Genomic DNA, 18,705 nt, shown 5'->3' on the forward strand with positions numbered 1-18,705 from the left:
TCTAACCCCTAGACCACACTGCCTTCCTCCCTCCCTCCCAGTCCCTCAGGTCTAACCACTGGACCACACTGCCTCCCTCCCAGTCCCTCAGGTCTAACCACTGGACCACACTGCCTCCCTCCCAGTCTCTCAGCTCTAACCCCTAGACCACACTGCCTTCCTCCCTCCCTCCCAGTCCCTCAGGTCTAACCACTGGACCACACTGCCTCCCTCCCAGTCCCTCAGGTCTAACCACTGGACCACACTGCCTCCATCCCAGTCCCTCAGCTCTAACCACTAGACCACACTGCCTCCCTCCCAGTCTCTCAGCTCTAACCACTAGATGACACTGCCTCCCTTAGACATCGTTTCCCATACTTCCCAGCAGAAATATGCCTTGAAATAACTCTGCAGTGAAGTTCATGGGGAATGCATTGTGCGCGGAAGCCTGTGCAGCACTAATATGCTTCCCTACGTCACTTCCCCCACAGTTTGCCTTATTTTTTCAGCAGTTAGGTGGAATTGTTAGAATGCTGGGCTGATCTAAGCAGAAACAGCAATTGATAACCTTACAGGACTCGGGGTATTAAACAGGTAAAAGATTAAACATTAAGACATTGTAGGAAACGTGTTGAAACACATACCTGGAGCCGATTGGTTCCTTTTTAGTTTGTACTGTGGAAGGGAAGCTACTGATTGGCTGTGTAATATAATAACGCTTTCTCATTGGCTCATGCATAGGCTTGCCTTTCTGACTCTAGGTGTCATTGGCTCAACTGCTGAAAGGACAAAAACCTCATTTTCAGTTCTATCGGCTGGTTTCACCAATCTTAGACTGTCTGACCTGAGGAAACATTGCTGTAGAAAGTCCAGGTCTGTGAAACCAGCTGTGTTACAGCTGACGAGCCCCTTCAATGAAATGTATCGGTTTTAGTTTATTTTAATTGATGTGTTTTGACCTTTCTGAATAAATCGTGAGGCTGTTTGGAGCCGGGAGCCGAGACAATCAAGCCCATTGTCGTCTGAAATTAGAAATTGATGAGTCTGTGATTGTGAAAATTGTCATGTCAACAGTGTCTACTGAATAATTCATGAAAGAAAAAGAAACTCTTTGCTCGTCTTTTCTCTCCCAGTTCACCAGTTAATACAGTAAAAAACAGACTTGTTTACTCTGGCAGGAGGCCTGCACTGTCATTTATTCTTCCCAACAGCTCCCAGTGAAAAATTCATGAAGGACAAAAACACTGGAATATGAAACCATAAAGATCGCTTTGAGCTCAGTGGTTAGATAAAGAAAGCGCTGGGCTGCAGTGTGGAAGGCAGGGGGTTTGAGGAGCTCAGTGGTTAGATAAAGAAAGCGCTGGGCTGCAGCGTGGAAGGCAGTGGGTTTGAGGAGCTCAGTGGTTAGATAAAGAAAGCGCTGGGCTGCAGCGTGGAAGGCAGTGGGTTTGAGGAGCTCAGTGGTTAGATAAAGAAAGCGCTGTGCTGCAGTGTGGAAGGCAGTGGGTTTGAGGAGCTCAGTGGTTAGATAAAGAAAATGCTGGGCTGCAGTGTGGAAGGCAGTGGGTTTGAGGAGCTCAGTGGTTAAATAAAGAAAGCGCTGGGCTGCAGTGTGGAAGGCAGGGGGTTTGAGGAGCTCAGTGGTTAGATAAAGAAAGCGCTGGGCTGCAGCGTGGAAGGCAGTGGGTTTGAGGAGCTCAGTGGTTAGATAAAGAAAGCGCTGGGTTGCAGTGTGGAAGGCAGTGGGTTTGAGGAGCTCAGTGGTTAGATAAAGAAAGCGCTGTGCTGCAGTGTGGAAGGCAGTGGGGTTTGAGGAGCTCAGTGGTTAGATAAAGAAAGCGCTGGGCTGCAGCGTGGAAGGCAGTGGGTTTGAGGAGCTCAGTAGTTAGATAAAGAAAGCGCTGTGCTGCAGTGTGGAAGGCAGTGGGTTTGAGGAGGTCAGTGGTTAGATAAAGAAAGCGCTGGGCTGCAGCGTGGAAGGCAGTGGGTTTGAGGAGCTCAGTAGTTAGATAAAGAAAGCGCTGTGCTGCAGTGTGGAAGGCAGTGGGTTTGAGGAGCTCAGTGGTTAGATATAGAAAGCGCTGGGCTGCAGTGTGGAAGGCAGTGGGTTTGAGGAGCTCAGTGGTTAGATAAAGAAAGCGCTGTGCTGCAGTGTGGAAGGCAGTGGGTTTGAGGAGCTCAGTGGTTAGATAAAGAAAGCGCTGGGTTGCAGTGTGGAAGGCAGTGGGTTTGAGGAGCTCAGTGGTTAGATAAAGAAAGCGCTGGGCTGCAGTGTGGAAGGCAGTGGGTTTGAGGAGCTCAGTGGTTAGATAAAGAAAGCGCTGTGCTGCAGTGTGGAAGGCAGTGGGTTTGAGGAGCTCAGTGGTTAGATAAAGAAAGCGCTGGGTTGCAGTGTGGAAGGCAGTGGGTTTGAGGAGCTCAGTGGTTAGATAAAGAAAGCGCTGGGCTGCAGTGTGGAAGGCAGTGGGTTTGAGGAGCTCAGTGGTTAGATAAAGAAAGCGCTGTGCTGCAGTGTGGAAGGCAGTGGGTTTGAGGAGCTCAGTGGTTAGATAAAGAAAGCGCTGGGCTGCAGTGTGGAAGGCAGTGGGTTTGAGGAGCTCAGTGGTTAGATAAAGAAAGCGCTGTGCTGCAGTGTGGAAGGCAGTGGGTTTGAGGAGCTCAGTGGTTAGATAAAGAAAGCGCTGGGCTGCAGCGTGGAAGGCAGTGGGTTTGAGGAGCTCAGTGGTTAGATAAAGAAAGCGCTGTGCTGCAGTGTGGAAGGCAGTGGGTTTGAGGAGCTCAGTGGTTAGATAAAGAAAGCGCTTGGCTGCAGTGTGGAAGGCAGGGGGTTTGAGGAGCTCATCGGCACAGCGCTCTCAGGGCAGCGTCTACAGGCTGGGTCTCAGTAGACGCTGGTAAACTTCCAGCAGTACGTGGGCCTGAGCTGAGCCGAGGCTGAGCCACCAAGGGCTTTCAAAGCCTCCCCCACATTGTCTGTTTATTTAAGAGCTGCAAAATCCCATAATTAACGCAGGAGTGCCAGGAGGCGAGCGCGCGAGTTTACTGTGTGTGTGTGTGTGCAGCATAAGGCAGCCCCAGCTACAGAGCACACAGCTTCCTGAGCTTCACCACTGCTGCCATCCGAGAACACAGAGGGGGAAGGGGGAGCGTTTCAAATACAAGGGGCTTGCAAAATAATTCCAGCAAACCTTACCTCAGAATATATATTGCCATCGTTTTGAAGGTCTCGCAAGTTCCTGTATGAAAATGGCACACATTATGGTAAAGGTTTTTTTAATGGTGATTTATTTGAAGCTGTTAGTGAAGAATAATGTATTGCTCACTCCTTGCAGATCCTCCTATGCTACGGACTTGCATGAAGGAACTGTGTCGACACACTGAAAATGCATAGAAAAAGCAGGGCTTGGTGCTCAAATGTGAGCCAATGCATGAAGCCTCTGGGAGGATGAGTTCTTTCAAAGAAAATAAATAACATTTAGAACGCTTTGTGTTTTTTATTATTATTTCCTGAAGGAACATATATTTTAAAAGAATATATTCTCAGGGAAAATAAAAAGCCCTAAACTTTCTGAATGGTTTTTCCTTCAAGGAAACTCAGATTCCCAGAAGCAGCTCTCAAGTGCCCTCAGTCAGCCCTGCCTTTCATGTGTTTCCAATACTCCAGCCCCCCCCCACAGTGTGAAACGATCAATACTTCACTCACGCAGCGTTTGAGCAGGGCTCTCCCTTATGCAGGAAAACAAATCAAATCAAGAGTATCGATGTCTTTCACAGCGCTGTGAACACACACGCCAGCCAGGCAGGTCTGAGCTATGGAGACGCGCTCTGAAATACCAAATAACCAAGGAGTACAGAAACTCACAAAAAGGTCATTTGTGTTTCTTATTAGCAGAACATGATTGGGTTATGAGGGTCCCCCGAGTCTCTCTTAGCGAAGGCAGCAGCAGGGCGGGTCATGCCAGCAGGAGCTTGCTGGCTGGAATCCCCATCACTCCAAGTTGCTGGTCTTGGCTGGGAGGCACAGCATCTGCTGCTCATGCTGGCTCGACAGCGCACAGGAAAGGGGTCCTCCTAATCAGTATGGGGGTTGCAGCAGGCGGACAGCATTCGAATTGGGCATTTCAACAACATTACAAGACGTGTCAAACACTTCCTAAAATCTGCTTTCTCTAATTACACACCTACACAACAGTGAGTGTAATTACTGTCTTACATCATAGAAATCATCAGACATGAAGCAATTAATATGATCCCATCTGAACAGCGCTGTGACATACAGACAGGTAAACGGACAGACAGAGATACAGCCATTCACTTGCTAAACCAGGTCCTGTCAACACACCTGGGCAAGCGCTTCTCTAGATATATACAAAAGACACTGAAGTAGTTTCCTTTGATTAAAATGAATAGAGCAACAAGGAGGCAGTGAGAATGTTTAAATGTCACAAGATGTTATGCAACACCTTCTCTCTCTCACCTCCATCTTTCCCTCTCTCTCTCACCTCCCTCTCTCGCTCACCCTCCCTCTCTTGCTCTCACCTCCCTCTCTCTCACCTCCCTCTCTCGCTCACCCTCCCTCTCTCGCTCTCACCTCCCTCTCTCTCTCCCTCTCTCGCTCTCACCTCTCTCTCTTTCCCTCAGCTCAGCTGGAATCCAGCCAGGTTGTGATTTCACTGTGAGTGAGTGCGCTTCCCTGCTCTGTTCTCTTGCAGTGAGATGGTGGAGGAGCCACAAAGTGCAGGAGAGCCCAGACCGGGCCTGATCCAGACAGAGGGAGCGCCCCCCAGTCCCCCCGGGACAGCCCCCCTCTCCCAGCTCTACCACCAGGTCCCGGGGGGCATCGCCCCCCACGATTCGCCACTGCTGAGGAGGTGTCGCTACTGCGGGCACCGGCAGCCAACCACAGCCAGCCCCAGGCCCGAGCACTGTCCAATCACAGACAGCCCTCGGCCGGACCGCCCCCCTGCAGCAGTCAGGACCGCCCTCAGCTGTAGCTCCTCCCCCGCCCCTTCCGGCCGCGACACCGTGCACTGCCATTGGCTACAGGGATCACATGACTCCAGCAACCACCAGCCAGTGCAGCACCACGTGGTGACCGTCAGGTGAGACCGAGGGGGGGCTGACCGGATTGCTTTCTGATCGTCTTTTTCACACCTGAGTGAGAGTGCAGAACAGAGTGCGAAACCCTCTTGTTAATCTTTATGTCCTTGTTGAATATGTGGATGGGATTTTTAACATGTTTTACTGTGCTATATTCAATGCTGCTAAAGGAAAGTTTAAAGTGGAAGTCAGTTTCCTAACCCCAGTGCACCCTCTTATGCTTGTGTCCGATACCTGATGTCATGTTGTTCTCTTGCAGGCATGAGTCACAGCACCGGATCCCGAGAAGGTCAGTGTTATTATGGGATGGGATCTGCGCTGTCTAGGTGTGCTGTAAAGATGTGTTGAAGATCTTTTAGTGTTCTGAATGCATCGTTTACTGTCCGGTATTCAATTAGGAAATTCGAACGTGATTGTGAGACACTGTCTGTCTGCAGCTTTAGCATGAAATGCATCCATGCGCACAGCTAACGTCTGCCCCTCTGTGGTTGGTTGACAGCTATTCCCAGCTGATTGCTGACTGGCCGAAGGCAGTGCTGATTACCTGCGCTGTGGTGTTCCTGGCGTTCTCATTGGCTGGGGTGCTGATCGGTCCCCTGCCAGACTTCTCAGACCCTCTCTCAGTGAGTACCCCCCCCCCTCTCTCTCACAAACAGAGGAACAGATATTTTTTAATTGGCTGTTTGGTCCTCTCGACCAATCAGGCCTGGTCTTGTTTAGTTCTGCAGTATCGAGGGAAGAATGTGAACAATTGACAGCAAGAGAGCGCCATCTAGGACCATATAAGAGGTACTGCAACTAACAGATTATGTTCCCTTATTTAGGGAATGGGTAAACTGGTTTCCTAATTAACAACAGTTATTATTATTATTATTATTATTATTATTATTATTACAGTTGTAAAAACCTAGCTTTTTTTTTTTTTTTTTTTTAAACTGCTCACAATTTCCGCCCTTGGGAGTCTTTTCAGAAGCATGTTCGTGGTTGAAAATGGACAATAGTGAGAATATTAAACTGGTAATAAATTAAACGTTACTAAAAATGTAAAACATAGCTTTAAGTCAAAAGATTCCAGAAAATATGTTTAATTTAGCTTACCTCCAGGACACGATCAGGAAGATAAAAGAACACAAAGTGTTGCGTGGACGCTGCCTTGTGACGATCTCCTCCCCTCGCTCCTCTCTCCCCTCTCCCTCTGTCAGGGGTTTGAGCCGCGCGGCACTGAAATCGGGACGCGGATGCATGCCTGGAGCAAGCTGCAGGAGAGCACGGAGCCTGGGAAACTACTGTCCCTGTCTCCCAACCAGTCCTTCCTCAGGTACTGCTGCTACCAGGGCTGGAGGAGGGAGCCGTTCCCACTGAACTGGGAGAGCTGGGAATGTACAGGGTGGGAGAAAACCCAATCGCTAAACTCCAGTATAACCTATAATCCCACAAGCCAGTATGGAAAGAGATTCACTAAACCCGAAATCAAGCAGTGCTGTCGGCAGTGTCTGTATTTTTTCTTTCTCAATTCATTTTATTTAAAAGACGATGGAATCGCATTAAGTTCTAGTTGGTGCAAGGACTGTGTTTTAAACCCCTCCTCCTGCTGTTCCACAGTGAGAAGAAAGGGGGCGCTGTGGGGGAGAGAGAGGCTGTACCCCCAGGCCCTGAGACCAAGGAGAAGAAGAGGAAGAGGAGGATGGTGGAGAGGGACTTCACGCAGGACTCCTCCTTTTGCAGCTCTCCCAGTCAGTAGGGTATAATTGAACACAAACAGCTGACCCTGCCTCTTGCGCTATTGGAGTGACTCGTCATGAGCACTGTGAAGTGAAGCTGGAGAGGTCCTGTCACTCAAAGTGAGAAACGGGACGGCACTCTAATACCATCAGAGACACGGTCAGCTGCACATACTTACTGTAACCCATGCTGTAACTCAAAGCAAGAGCTGTGAAGCCTTTAGCCATGTCTTCAGAATTCTGTCAGCTGGCTACTGAAATACTAAGCATACTGCAATGCTAGTGTTGCCATAATTACAGAGTAAGTAACTTCAGCAGCTGTTTGAATGTTCCACCCCCCTGACTATCCGATTGTGTTTGCAATCCTTCGGAGTGGGTCTGGGTCCTGATGCTTCGTATTCCTATTCTCTGTGAATCTGTCTGAGCAGCACCCTCCTACTCTCTGCTATCTATAGTTATATATAGTCTCTCTCTCTCTCTCTCTCTCTCTGCGCTGCAGACGTCAGCTTTGCTCAGCTGGTATTCCGCTCTGGAAACTCGGACAGTCTCTGGAGTCTCTCTGCGATTCACTCCATGTGTAAGATGGATCAGGAGCGGGTGAGTGCAGAGCTACCTTCCAGTTTATAACACCAGGGGGCGCCGTGTCAGACAGTTTACTCCAGACTGGCATCAAAGGAGTGCTGACCTGTGAACTATCAATACAACAATGGAACACAGCTCTGTTTAGTAATGCACTATATGAGCATGGAACACAGCTCTGTTTAGTAATGCACTATATGAGCATTGAACACAGCTCTGTTTAGTAATGCACTATATGAGAATGGAACACAGCTCTGTTTAGTAATGCACTATATGAGAATGGAACACAGCTCTGTTTAGTAATGCACTATATGAGAATGGAACACAGCTCTGATTAGTAATGCACTATATGAGCATTGAACACAGCTCTGTTTAGTAATGCACTATATGAGAATCGAGGATGTGTATCTAGTTATACAGTTATATACACATAAATCAAATACACTGAAACGCAGTATATGAGAAAATCCTGCCCCACAGTGCACAGCGTATAAAGTGAATAAAGGAATCATGGTAATGCAGACGCGTCTCTGCGGCTGTCCCCTCAGCACAGTGTCTGCACCGACCCACTGCAGAGTCTACAAGACAGGCCACCGGGTGTTTCAGGAGTGTCTGCGTTTGCAAAAAGCCTGTTTGAGGAAAGCATTGGCCGAGTTCTTAACATAAAAGCAAAGCCCCATCTTTAAAGACTGCATTCATTAACTGCAAGAGACACCGTTCTCAAACCAGCTTAACTGGCAATGCAATAGGGGTACTGCTGCGGCAATCAAGCCAGCACAAGGGCTACTGCTAAAAATGTAACATTTTTTAAAATCAGTATCAAACTATTGGAAAATCCCACGACTCTCTGATCATCACCAACACAAAAATCTTGGGCTGCTCGTTTCATCTTAAAATGAATGATTGATTAGAGCAACAAACGTGCCGGAATTATCAGCGTTGGCTGTTTACCACCAAGTCCCCTTCCTCCCGATCTCTCCCTCACCCCTCTCCCGTCTGTGTTTTTCAGATCCGGTCCCACTCTCACTTCCAGAACCTGTGCCTCCGGCAGGGCGGGGAGGGCGGGCAGTGCTGCCCCAGCTGGTCCCTGGGCAACTACCTGGCGGCGCTGGAAAACGTGACGTGCGAGGAGCTGAGCGAGCAGCAGCTGTCAGACCGGCTGCAGCAGCTGAGGAGGTGCGCTCCCTACTACCACCAGGGCAGCCTGGCGCCGGCCTGCGGGGAGCGGGGCAAGCCCGGCCGCTGCTCCTCCGTGCCCGACCAATGCAAGAGCTCCAGCGCCATCTACCAGATCCTCCACTACTTGGTGGACAAAGACTTCCTGGGGCCGCAGACCACTGGATACCAGGTGCCCTCTCTCAAGTACAGCCTGCTCATCCTACCCCTGGGCAGGGGGGACTCCCTGATGGACATCTACCTGCAGAACCTGGAGGGCTGGGACCTGCGCTTCGGCACCACCGCGATCACCGGCATGGACCTGGGCATCAAGAAGCAGCTGTTCTGCTACTACCTGGTCAGGGACCTGGTCTATCCGCTCCTGGGGGCGGTCACCCTTGTCCTGGCCACTGCCCTCTACCTGCGCTCGCTGCTCCTGGCCGTCGTCACTCTGGGGGCGGTCCTGGGCTCCTTGGGGGTCTCCTACTTCTTCTACAAGCTGGCCTTCCGCCTCACCTTCTTCCCCTTCCTCAACCTGGCTGCTGTTCTGGTCCTGCTGGGCAGCTGCGCCAACCAGGCCTTCACCTTTTCAGACCTGTGGGGCCTGCAGCTGTCCCTGAAGCCCCCCGCTCTCCTGGACAAGAGGGTGAGCCGGGTGCTGCACGAGGCTGGCTACCTGACCGTGGTGTCCGGTCTGACGTCCAGCGCGGCCTTCTACTCGGGCTACCTGAGCAGCATCACGGCAGTGCGCTGCTTTTCCCTCTACTTGGGCACGGCCACGCTGGTGAGCTCGCTTGCCGCCCTGGTGTGGCTGCCCTGCTCCCTGGTCCTCCGCGAGAGGTACTCGCACGTCACAGTCTCCCCACGGCCGGCCGGCAGGGTGTGCTGCGCCCCGAGCTCAGGGGGGTTCTGGGACAGCAGCTCCCGGAAGCGGTGCCTCTTCTCCCTGGCACGCAAGATGAGGAGCCTGAGCAGGGGCATGACCAGCACCTCGGACCTCCTATTCCTGAAGGTCCTGCCCTGCGGGGTGGTCAAGTTTCGCTACATCTGGGTGTGCTGGTTCACGACGCTGGCTGCTGGGGGCACCTACATCACCTGCGTGGACCCCGGGATGAAGCTGCCCGTGCTGGAGAGCCAAGCCACTCAGCTCTTCCGCTCCAGCCACCCCTTCGAGCGCTATGACGCGGAGTACCGGCACCAGTTCATGTTCCAGAGGCTGCAGAGCGGCGAAGAGAAGCCCATGGCCGTCACGCTGGTCTGGGGGGTCCTCCCTGTGGACAACGGGGACCACCTCGACCCCCGCAGCACGGGCTCCCTGGTGATGGACCCTGACTTCAACATGAGCAGCCCCGAGGCTCAGGTTTGGCTGCTGGAGCTCTGCGGAAGGACGCGGAACCAGAGCTTCTACTGGGAGCAGTGGGAGGGAGAGCGCGACAGGGGGGAGAGCGTGTGCCTGGTGGAGAGGCTGGTGCGCTGGATGAGCAGCAGGCAGTGCTCCCTGAACGACAACGACAACGGCCTCTGCTGCAACCACATCCCTTTCCCCTACCGCCCTGCCGTGTTCCAGCACTGCCTCGGCATTTTCACCGCGGAGAGGAGGGAGGAGGAGGAGAAGAGGGGGCTGCGGTCCGACTCCGGGAGTGTGCGCTTTGACTCCGAGGGCCGTGCGGCAGCCCTGGCGCTTGTGTTCGGGACCACCTACCGCTACAGCTTCAACTACAACCAGACAGCCCTTTTCTACCAGGAGATTGACGCCTGGTTCCTGGGGGAGATGTCAGGGGCTCCCCCGGGGCTGCGCGGGGGCTGGTTCATGAGCCACTTGGGCCTCTATGACCTGCAGCAGTGCCTGAGCTCCGAGACTCTGGTGGTGATGGGCTTCTCGGTGGCCCTGGTCTTCACCACGCTGCTCCTGACTACGTGGAACGTGCTGCTGAGCGTCTACGGCGCTGCGGCTGTGGGGGGCAGCGTCTTCGTGACGGCCGGGCTGCTGGTCCTGCTGGAGTGGCAGCTGAGTGGGCTGGAGGCCCTCTTCATCTCAGCCGCCGCCGGGCTCTCCGTGGACTTCGCCGCGAATTACTGCGTCTCCTACAGCCTCTCCCCGCACTCGGACCGGCTGGGCAGGGTGGCGCACTCCCTCAAGAGGATGGGCTGCCCCGTGGCGCTGGGGGCCGGCTCCTACTTCTGCGCCGGGATCCTGATGCTGCCGGCCACCGCCCTGGTGTTCCGCAAGCTGGGCATCTTCCTGCTGCTGGTGAAGTGTGTGGCTTGTGGCTTTGCCACCTTCTTCTTCCAGTCCCTGTGCTGCTTCTGCGGGCCCCAGAAGAACTGTGGCCAGATCCTGTGGCCCTGCGCTGCTGCGGGCGTGGACGCAGGAGGCCACAACACCAAGCAGGACGGTTCAGCCCCCGGCGCGGCAGCCACCAGATCGGCCGCTAACGGAGCGTTTGGCTGCCGGTCGAGAGCCAGGAGGAGTTTCGGGAAGGGAGGAGGCAGGGGCGGGGAGCAGCTGTGTCAGAACCAGCAGAAGCAGGGAGGAGGAGGAGGAGGAGGAGGAGGAGGAGGAGGAAGGGGCCGGGGGGGAGAGGAGGAACACTACGAGCTGCAGCCTCTGGCCAGGCAGCTGAGCGACAGCTTCGAGAACAGCACCTGCACCAGCAAGCTGTCCAACCGGCCCTCGGTGCTGAGTGAGGAGATCCAGTTCCGCGGACTGAGCCCCAGGAGGACCGTGCTGGGGAGGAGCGGAGAGGAGGAGCAAGGGGAGGCTGGGAGGGGAGAGAACCGGGGGTGCCACCTGCACACCTCCTCCCCCTACAGAGAGAACCTCCTGAGGCCCATGGCTTCAGCACCGCCTCTGGGAGACCAGGCCCAGGACAGGCTGCTGTGCAGGAGGTGCCAGGGCCAGACCGGGGGGCTCCGACACTGGAGAGCAACCTCCCTCTCCTCCTCCTCCAGCATGGAAGACATCACCCAGCGCCTGGACTCGCGCCACCCCTCGGTCAGCGACGAAGGGGGAGCAGCCGGCAGCTCTTACCAGCACCACCCCCACCGGCGCCTGCTCTCCTCCCAGTCCCAGAGCTCCTTCGATGGGCTTGAGGACTCCAACGAGACCTGCCTAAGCGACATGGAGGGGGGGCCGCCCACCCCACTGCCCCCCGCCAAACCCCAGGAGGAGGGGCAACCGGGACACCTCAACGGAAAGAGGGACACCTTGCGGCTGGCCCTGAGGGAGACTGTGTTCGATGAAGCGCCCCCAGTGGCTGGGAGGGGCAGGGCGAGCCACGGGGAGCAGCAGCCTGTGATCCTGCCCAACAGCAAGCCTGACCTGCCCGACGTGTGGATCAGGAGAGAGGAGGAGGAGGAGGAGGAGGGAGGCGAGGGGAGGGAGGACAACAGCTGACGGGGACTGAAGAGGATGAACAAACTCCCTTATTGAGAAAAACTACTTACCGCATTTAAAAAAAAACCTGAATGGTTGGCTGATCTTTGTCTTTCTGCTCTTTCTGGACAGACTGGACACTGTGCAGTACCTGGGCTGCTGTCTCTGAGCTAAAAGAAGCACTCAAACCAGCACACAGACCCCCATGTGAAGCTCAGTGCATCTTGTTTTAAAACGCATGGACCGTCACAGCACTCTTTTTAAGCTCCAGAAATGGAACACTTCATTCAAAAGCATGAACACGTGCCAAAAAGGGGTACCTGAGCTCTGCAGTCCCCAGAAGACACTGGGTCCTATTGAGAGAATTAAACAGCTGGCTGCAGGACACTGTGCTCACGTCTCCATCTTCTGGTCAGCTCTGTGCATTACAGTTCCTACTGACCAGCAAGGCTGGCAAAATGAGCTTTGAGTACACATGAACGTATTTGTTTAGGCATTGATGAGTTTTCTAAACACACATTATACTTATAAGATTATTTAAATGGAAATAGAAGAGTTTTTCTGTAGATAACAGAAGTTTCCACTTTGACTTTGGTGAAGTAATATTTTGGTGCCCCCCCCCCCCCCCATGGCAGGTTGTCAATCACTCCGGTACTGAATGCTCCGGGAGCCTCCACACTTTGAATAGCACAGCTGCTGTAGAGAGAATAATACTTCAGTCATCCCGCTGGAGGACTGAAGAGCGATATGGCTGCCTGACGGTGACTCTAAAGTTGGGATGAAGTTAAAGGTTAAAGGTTTGGGTGTAAATGGTGATTTAAAGTCAGAACTAGGGTTTCGTGCAGCTGCTTCTGAAAGCGTGGTTATTCGGACAGATACACAACTTGCTAGGCTGCCCCCAGGGGGCCCAAGTTTGAGAAGCACAGTTTTCGGGACAGTCTGGTATTCCGTGTTGCCAGCCCGTGCCACTCTGCCAAGCAGTCCTGCGCATTGGTGACACAGATTCCTGAAAACCTTTTAGTTTGAATATACTGTCTGTATCTGCTGTATGTCTGTATGTACATGAAAACAAAAGCAAGTGCCAAATAGATGGGATTTCCAGACGGATTGATTTTTTTGCAGCTGCCAACGGATCCTGTTATATATCAGTGTGTAATTGTACATGGTTGTGGGGCTGCAGTCTACGACAAAAACTAAAGCAAAAAAAGCAGATTCTGGGTGATGGCTTTCTGCTTACATCTGCCTTTGTGGATGGTTGGATTTGTAATGAACTGAAGAAGGGAGCACAGCATGTTAGGACTTCTCTTTTCCTAAACATCACAGCTCTGGTGTGTAACGTTCCCATTCGTCTCTGAAATCCCCACCCCTTTGAGGGGTTATTAAATCAGGGGACAGGCTTGGACAATCATTTTCTTCAGCACAACAAGACTGAAACAGACTGCAGCTGCCTGAACGAAAGCTCACTGCAGAGTTTACAGCCCCACTCACAAACCTCTTAACCACAGAATGACTTGTAATAAAGTTCGATCTTCATGAAACGGTTCGGGACGGTAGCCCGTTTGTTAGAAAAGGTTCACGCTTACAAAACCATCTTTAAATAACTCCAGAGGTAACGATGCTCGGTTAAATACTTCTATTTATTAAAACAACAACCATGAAAGCAGCAGCATTCAGCCAGATGATCGCGCAACGCTCTCGTCTAAAAATAACTGGAGATTTAAAAAATAAAGATTAGTTTTGGTTTGTCTTTTCGTGGTTCTTTTTCTGTATTCTGTCTGATAATTGTTGGTATTCGTGCGAGTGTCTGTGTAAGTGTGTGTGTCTGTGTGAATGGAGAAGTGTCTGTGTGTGTGTGTCTGTGATGAAAGTGTGCCATTTTTGTGTCAGTTTAACTATCACACATGACATACTTGTGTTTGTTAATTGAAAACACAATCAGGACTAACTTAGAAGGCTAACTTGGCTGGTGGCACTTCCAAGATAAAATGTATTACACAAAATCACATTTTATTTGTAACACATATAACAGGTAATGCATTTATCTGATTTGTTCAAGTATTTCCACAGAGTGTCTTTCTCCATCTTGTCAGAATGCTTTACCTAATGTGTGTGTGTGTGTGTGTGTTTGTGTGAGTGTGTGTGTCAGCTGCCTATAGCTGTTTTGTATTACAGGGTTTAGGAGTATAAAACTACAAATCAATGTTTAAGCAGAAATTATGAACTGAAAACTAGTCCAGTCCTAACCCTAACCCTCCCTCAGTCCTAACCCTAACCCTCCCTCAGTCCTAACCCTAACACCCTCCCTCAGTCCTAACCCTAACCCTCCCTCAGTCCTAACCCTCCCTCAGTCCTAACCCTAACACCCTCCCTCAGTCCTCCTGCCAGTCCTCCCGAGCCCATTCAGGCAATCTGGTGGAGTACTCAAAGTCGGGTCCTTTGTATCGCAACGCATGTAAATACATAACCAGCTCCTTCTCGGTGGGGTCCTGCCTCACAATCCTACACTCGCTGCACAGGGGGTCCTTAACCGGGGGCGAGCCCGGGGCGTCCGCCTCAGTGCCGGCCTGCATCTCCCCTGCTGTCCGCTGTGCACTCTCCCCGGCTGCATCGCCACGAGGAATAGGATTTTCTGCCGCTGTTTCCTTGAGGTCTGTGGCGTCAGCCGGAGGAACTCCCTGCGCACACGAAGTTCCTTCAGGCACGCCACAGCAGCCTGAATCCTTTCCTGTCCCTTTATTTATGCTGTGATCGCTTTGAGTTTGATGAGCAGGCGCACCAGAGCCAGCACCCTCATTGAAAACATTTCCTCCAGCCTGACATGTCCCCGCGCCACCCTCACTTAACCCCAGCCCCTGGCGTGTCGTACCCTGTGGCTGTCCTCCCTTGTCGAGTTCCCCCTCCACGATGTCCAGGAGATACAGGCTCTCGTTAGCCCGGTGTTCCTCCACCAGAGCCCGGAGCAGCTCCTCGTTGCTGAGGCCCACGCGCCCCCCCCGGCCCCCCTCGGGCCCCCAGACGGGGGAGCTGTAGATGGGGTCGTTTGTGATGGGGTGCCCCAGGAACTGCAGGTGCACGCGGATCTGGTGCGTCCGTCCTGTGAGGGGCAGGCAGCTGACCACGCTGGAGCCACTGCGACTGTCCCAGTGGAGCCGGCGGAACACTGTGCGACACGGCTTTCCACGAGGGTCCACGCGACACACACCCACCTGAGAGAGGGGGGGAGGGGGGAGGGGGGAGGGGGGAGGGGGGGGTGGGGGGTGGGGAGGGAGCGAGAAAGAGAGGGGGGACAGGGAGAGAGAGAGGGGGGACGGAGAGAGAGGGGGACAGGGAGAGAGAGGGGGGACAGGGAGAGAGAGGGGGGACAGGGAGAGAGAGGGGGGGACGGGGAGAGAGAGGGGGGGGACAGGGAGAGAGAGAGAGAGAACCCGATCAGCTGTAAGGAAATCAACACCTGCTTAGTTTACTGCAGTACAACCTCAAAGTTACAAACACACAGGGAATGGAGGTCCTTCTTACTGGTTTGTTAAATGTTTAGCCATTCACTTATTTCGAGTGGAAGCAGCTTTGATGTCTTTTTAATTACCTGCTGATTCTGTGTATCCAATACTGGGTGCAGCGTTTGTTTCCCCATTCCACCCCAATCAGCCCCCCTCGTCGCACTGAATATATTAGTAAAGATCCTGAGTGAATAATCAGCCCTCTTCAAAAATAGCAAGATGTCAGTGAAGTGGTATTCTGAACATCTGAACTGTCAGGCAATGCAGGGGAGCCCTGATGAGAACGCACCCTCTGCAATGCAGGGGAGCCCTGATGAGAACGCTCCCTCTGCCTTGCACCCTGCACCCACCTTGTAGGACACTACGAGGATGGGCTCCTCGCACACAACCTCTCCCTCAGGGAACTGCCCTCGCACCCGGCACACATACTCCTTCTCCAGCTGATAGAGAGAGAGAGAGAGAGAGAGAGAGAGAGGGGGGGGGGGGGGTTAGACACTCACACTGCCCTCGCACCCGACACACATACTCCAGCCCTGAGTTTAAACACAACCCCCAGTGAAGTAAATCATTGGAATGATCAGGAGCCAGGAGGTTTGAGCGATCAGGCACCTATTAATAAACTATATAGCTGCGTGTTTATCTCCTCCGAACAGCCACCCTGTACAGACACAGGAGAGTCTTATTCATGCTGTGATGAGGAGTGCAATCAGATCAGAGCAGATTTAGAAGAGGCGGGGGAAGACTGCTCAAACTCCTCGCATCTACCTGGTCATTTCAAAAATATATCGGTGGCAGATTGATATAGAGACACAGACAGGGTGGTGATCTGCTGCTGCGTTCCTGACCTCTCTGTCTCTGACGAGCTGGTCCAGTCTCTGCGATAGTATACACACACACACACTCTGCTGCGTTCCTCACCTCTCTGTCTCTCACGAGCTGGTCCAGTCTCTGAGATGGCACACACACACACACACACACACACTCTGCTGCGTTCCTCACCTCTCTGTCTCTGACGAGCTGGTCCAGTCTCTGCGATAGCACACACACACACACACTCTGCTGCGTTCCTCACCTCTCTGTCTCTCACGAGCTGGTCCAGTCTCTGAGATGGCACACACACACACACACACTCTGCTGCGTTCCTCACCTCTCTGTCTCTCACGAGCTGGTCCAGTCTCTGAGATGGCACACACACACACACACTCTCTGCTGCGTTCCTCACCTCTCTGTCTCTCACGAGCTGGTCCAGTCTCTGAGATGGCACACACACACACACACACACTCTCTGCTGCGTTCCTGACCTCTCTGTCTCTGACGAGCTGGTCCAGTCTCTGCGATAGCATACACACACACTCTCTCTGCTGCGTTCCTCACCTCTCTGTCTCTCACGAGCTGGTCCAGTCTCTGAGATGGCACACACACACACACTCTGCTGCGTTCCTCACCTCTCTGTCTCTCACGAGCTGGTCCAGTCTCTGCGATAGCATACACACACACACACTCTGCTGCGTTCCTGACCTCTCTGTCTCTCACGAGCTGGTCCAGTCTCTGAGATGGCACACACACACTCTCTGCTGCGTTCCTCACCTCTCTGTCTCTCACGAGCTGGTCCAGTCTCTGAGATGGCACACACACACACACACACTCTCTGCTGCGTTCCTCACCTCTCTGTCTCTCACGAGCTGGTCCAGTCTCTGCGATGCCTCCAGGGTGCGAGCGAGGAGCAGGACCCCGGAGGTGAGACGATCGAGCCGGTGCACGGTGTGCAGCCCCCCCAGCCCGCGCTCCTTGCCCAGCAGGAACAGCACGCTGTTGTGACGGAAGCGGCCGCAGGGGTGCACGGGCAGAGAGGCCGGCTTGTCCACCACCACCAGACCAGCCTCCTCCGACAGCACCTCCAGGGGACGGGCGCTCACCGGGGGCTCGTGACGGTGAACCGTGTTCCGCAGGAAATCATTGTTCTGCAGGAGAGGGGAGGGTGAGGGAGAGGGAGATGGGAAGGAAGGGTGGAGGGGAGATGACAGAAAGGGAGAGGGGAGAGTAGGGAGGAGAAGGGGCAGTGGAGAAAAAGGAGGGAGCAGGGGAGAGAAAGAGGATGGAGAGAAAGATAAAAGGAGGGGAGAGAGAGGAAATCAGGCTTTACTAATATACACCCCCAGGGGGTAAATCAAACGACAAATCTTAATACTGTACAGCATGACTAGTAAGGGTATCTGCATGAACATACGGTCTTATTAAAGGGTGTTTGCTACAGGATATATATAGCGGCAATATGCAGGCACTGTGACAGACACACAGGTAGTTTAGTACCTTCAGTACGATGCCCAGGTCCCGCACGGGCTGCTCGTTGAGTCTGATCCGGCCGGCTGCCGCTGCCTGTCGGTAATACTCGATGGGCTCGGCCCGGAACTCCGAGCTGAACACCTCCAGCAGAGTCTTGCCGACCCAGCGCCCCTTGCAATAGGTCTGGAAGTCAAAGTAGTACGGGCGCACCTTGCGGAGCCCGCCCTCGAAGTAATAGCTCGTCTCCTGGAAGTGCTCCTGGCTGAAGCTGACGCCCGGGTTGCGCTTCTGCGGCGGGGGTACGTATCTCTCCCCAGGAGCGAGCTTCTTCCCCCCGGCGCCTCTCCGCCTCTTGCCGCGGCGGCGTCCTGGCTCCTCGGTCTCGTCGCTTTTCCGTTTCTGCGCCGGTTCGGGGATCCCGCTGTCGGGAGTAATGGTACTGGGTTCGCGTTTCTCTTCTGTTGTAGGTTCTGGACCTGAATTCTCAGCTTTATCCATCTGACGCGTTCTGATTCCCCGAATTGCGCTGTAATCAGAACTGCATCGCGGCCCGGCTCCAATTCGGGTAGTAAAGCCTCGCAATGTTAATGGGTAACGCTGGTTCTGATACCAGAGTGTCCTTGCTGGCTCGGATCGAACCCGCTTCACGCCCGGTTCAGTTGCTTTGCTGTCGCTGTCACGTCGGATTTGCACCGGCACCCTAGTTCTAGTTTCCTGTTTATACCGGGTCCCTTTGGATCGCTGGTTCTGTGCCTGTTGCTCCTTGCAGAAGCCTGAGCTACTGCTCACAGACCGGATGGGATTCGGTTCAGATCGTGTTTTGACCAACTGCCTGGTCCAGTATGGGATTCCGATGCGGAGGACAGATCTGGACATGAGACTCACGTGTTGTCACTCCGCGGTCCTGATATAAGCAGCGTCGCTTTTCTACAGCATCATAAGGGTGACCTGACCTCGCCTGACTGAGTTAAACAAACCAAAAATAAAGGTCGCATTTTGGTGATGTGATGTTGTT

General features: G+C 53.2%; 2 protein-coding genes across 4 annotated transcripts in view; one reads left to right on the forward strand and one right to left on the reverse strand.

The window, feature by feature from the left end:
- LOC117410102 (protein dispatched homolog 2-like) overlaps window positions 1-13,657 on the forward strand; it is a 16,255-nt gene extending 2,598 nt beyond the window's left edge. For 2 of the 3 annotated variants that reach the window (XM_034016627.3, XM_058988053.1), the window contains exons 3-9: window positions 4,692-5,081; window positions 5,339-5,368; window positions 5,579-5,702; window positions 6,282-6,397; window positions 6,682-6,812; window positions 7,300-7,397; window positions 8,389-13,657. In XM_034016627.3, the coding sequence (XP_033872518.3) occupies window positions 4,692-5,081; window positions 5,339-5,368; window positions 5,579-5,702; window positions 6,282-6,397; window positions 6,682-6,812; window positions 7,300-7,397; window positions 8,389-11,931 (4,432 nt within the window). In that variant the 3' untranslated portion in view covers window positions 11,932-13,657. Of the gene's footprint in view, window positions 1-4,691; window positions 5,082-5,338; window positions 5,369-5,578; window positions 5,703-6,027; window positions 6,097-6,281; window positions 6,398-6,681; window positions 6,813-7,299; window positions 7,398-8,388 lie in introns of those variants that run through there. The other variant, XM_034016719.3, reaches the window with a different exon arrangement.
- A 571-nt stretch (window positions 13,658-14,228) lies between these two features.
- Window positions 14,229-18,690, reverse strand: LOC117422880 (pseudouridylate synthase RPUSD2-like). Its single transcript, XM_058988054.1, has 4 exons — window positions 17,718-18,690; window positions 17,072-17,368; window positions 15,758-15,847; window positions 14,229-15,116 (listed from the first exon to the last, which is right to left on the reverse strand). Exons 1-4 carry the CDS (start codon window positions 18,564-18,566, stop codon window positions 14,280-14,282), a joined length of 2,073 nt encoding a protein of 690 aa, XP_058844037.1. The 5' UTR covers window positions 18,567-18,690; the 3' UTR covers window positions 14,229-14,279.
- Window positions 18,691-18,705: the final 15 nt, after the last annotated feature.

This window comes from Acipenser ruthenus, chromosome 15 (assembly GCF_902713425.1).
Source record: "Acipenser ruthenus chromosome 15, fAciRut3.2 maternal haplotype, whole genome shotgun sequence".
Classification (NCBI taxonomy): domain Eukaryota; kingdom Metazoa; phylum Chordata; class Actinopteri; order Acipenseriformes; family Acipenseridae; genus Acipenser; species Acipenser ruthenus.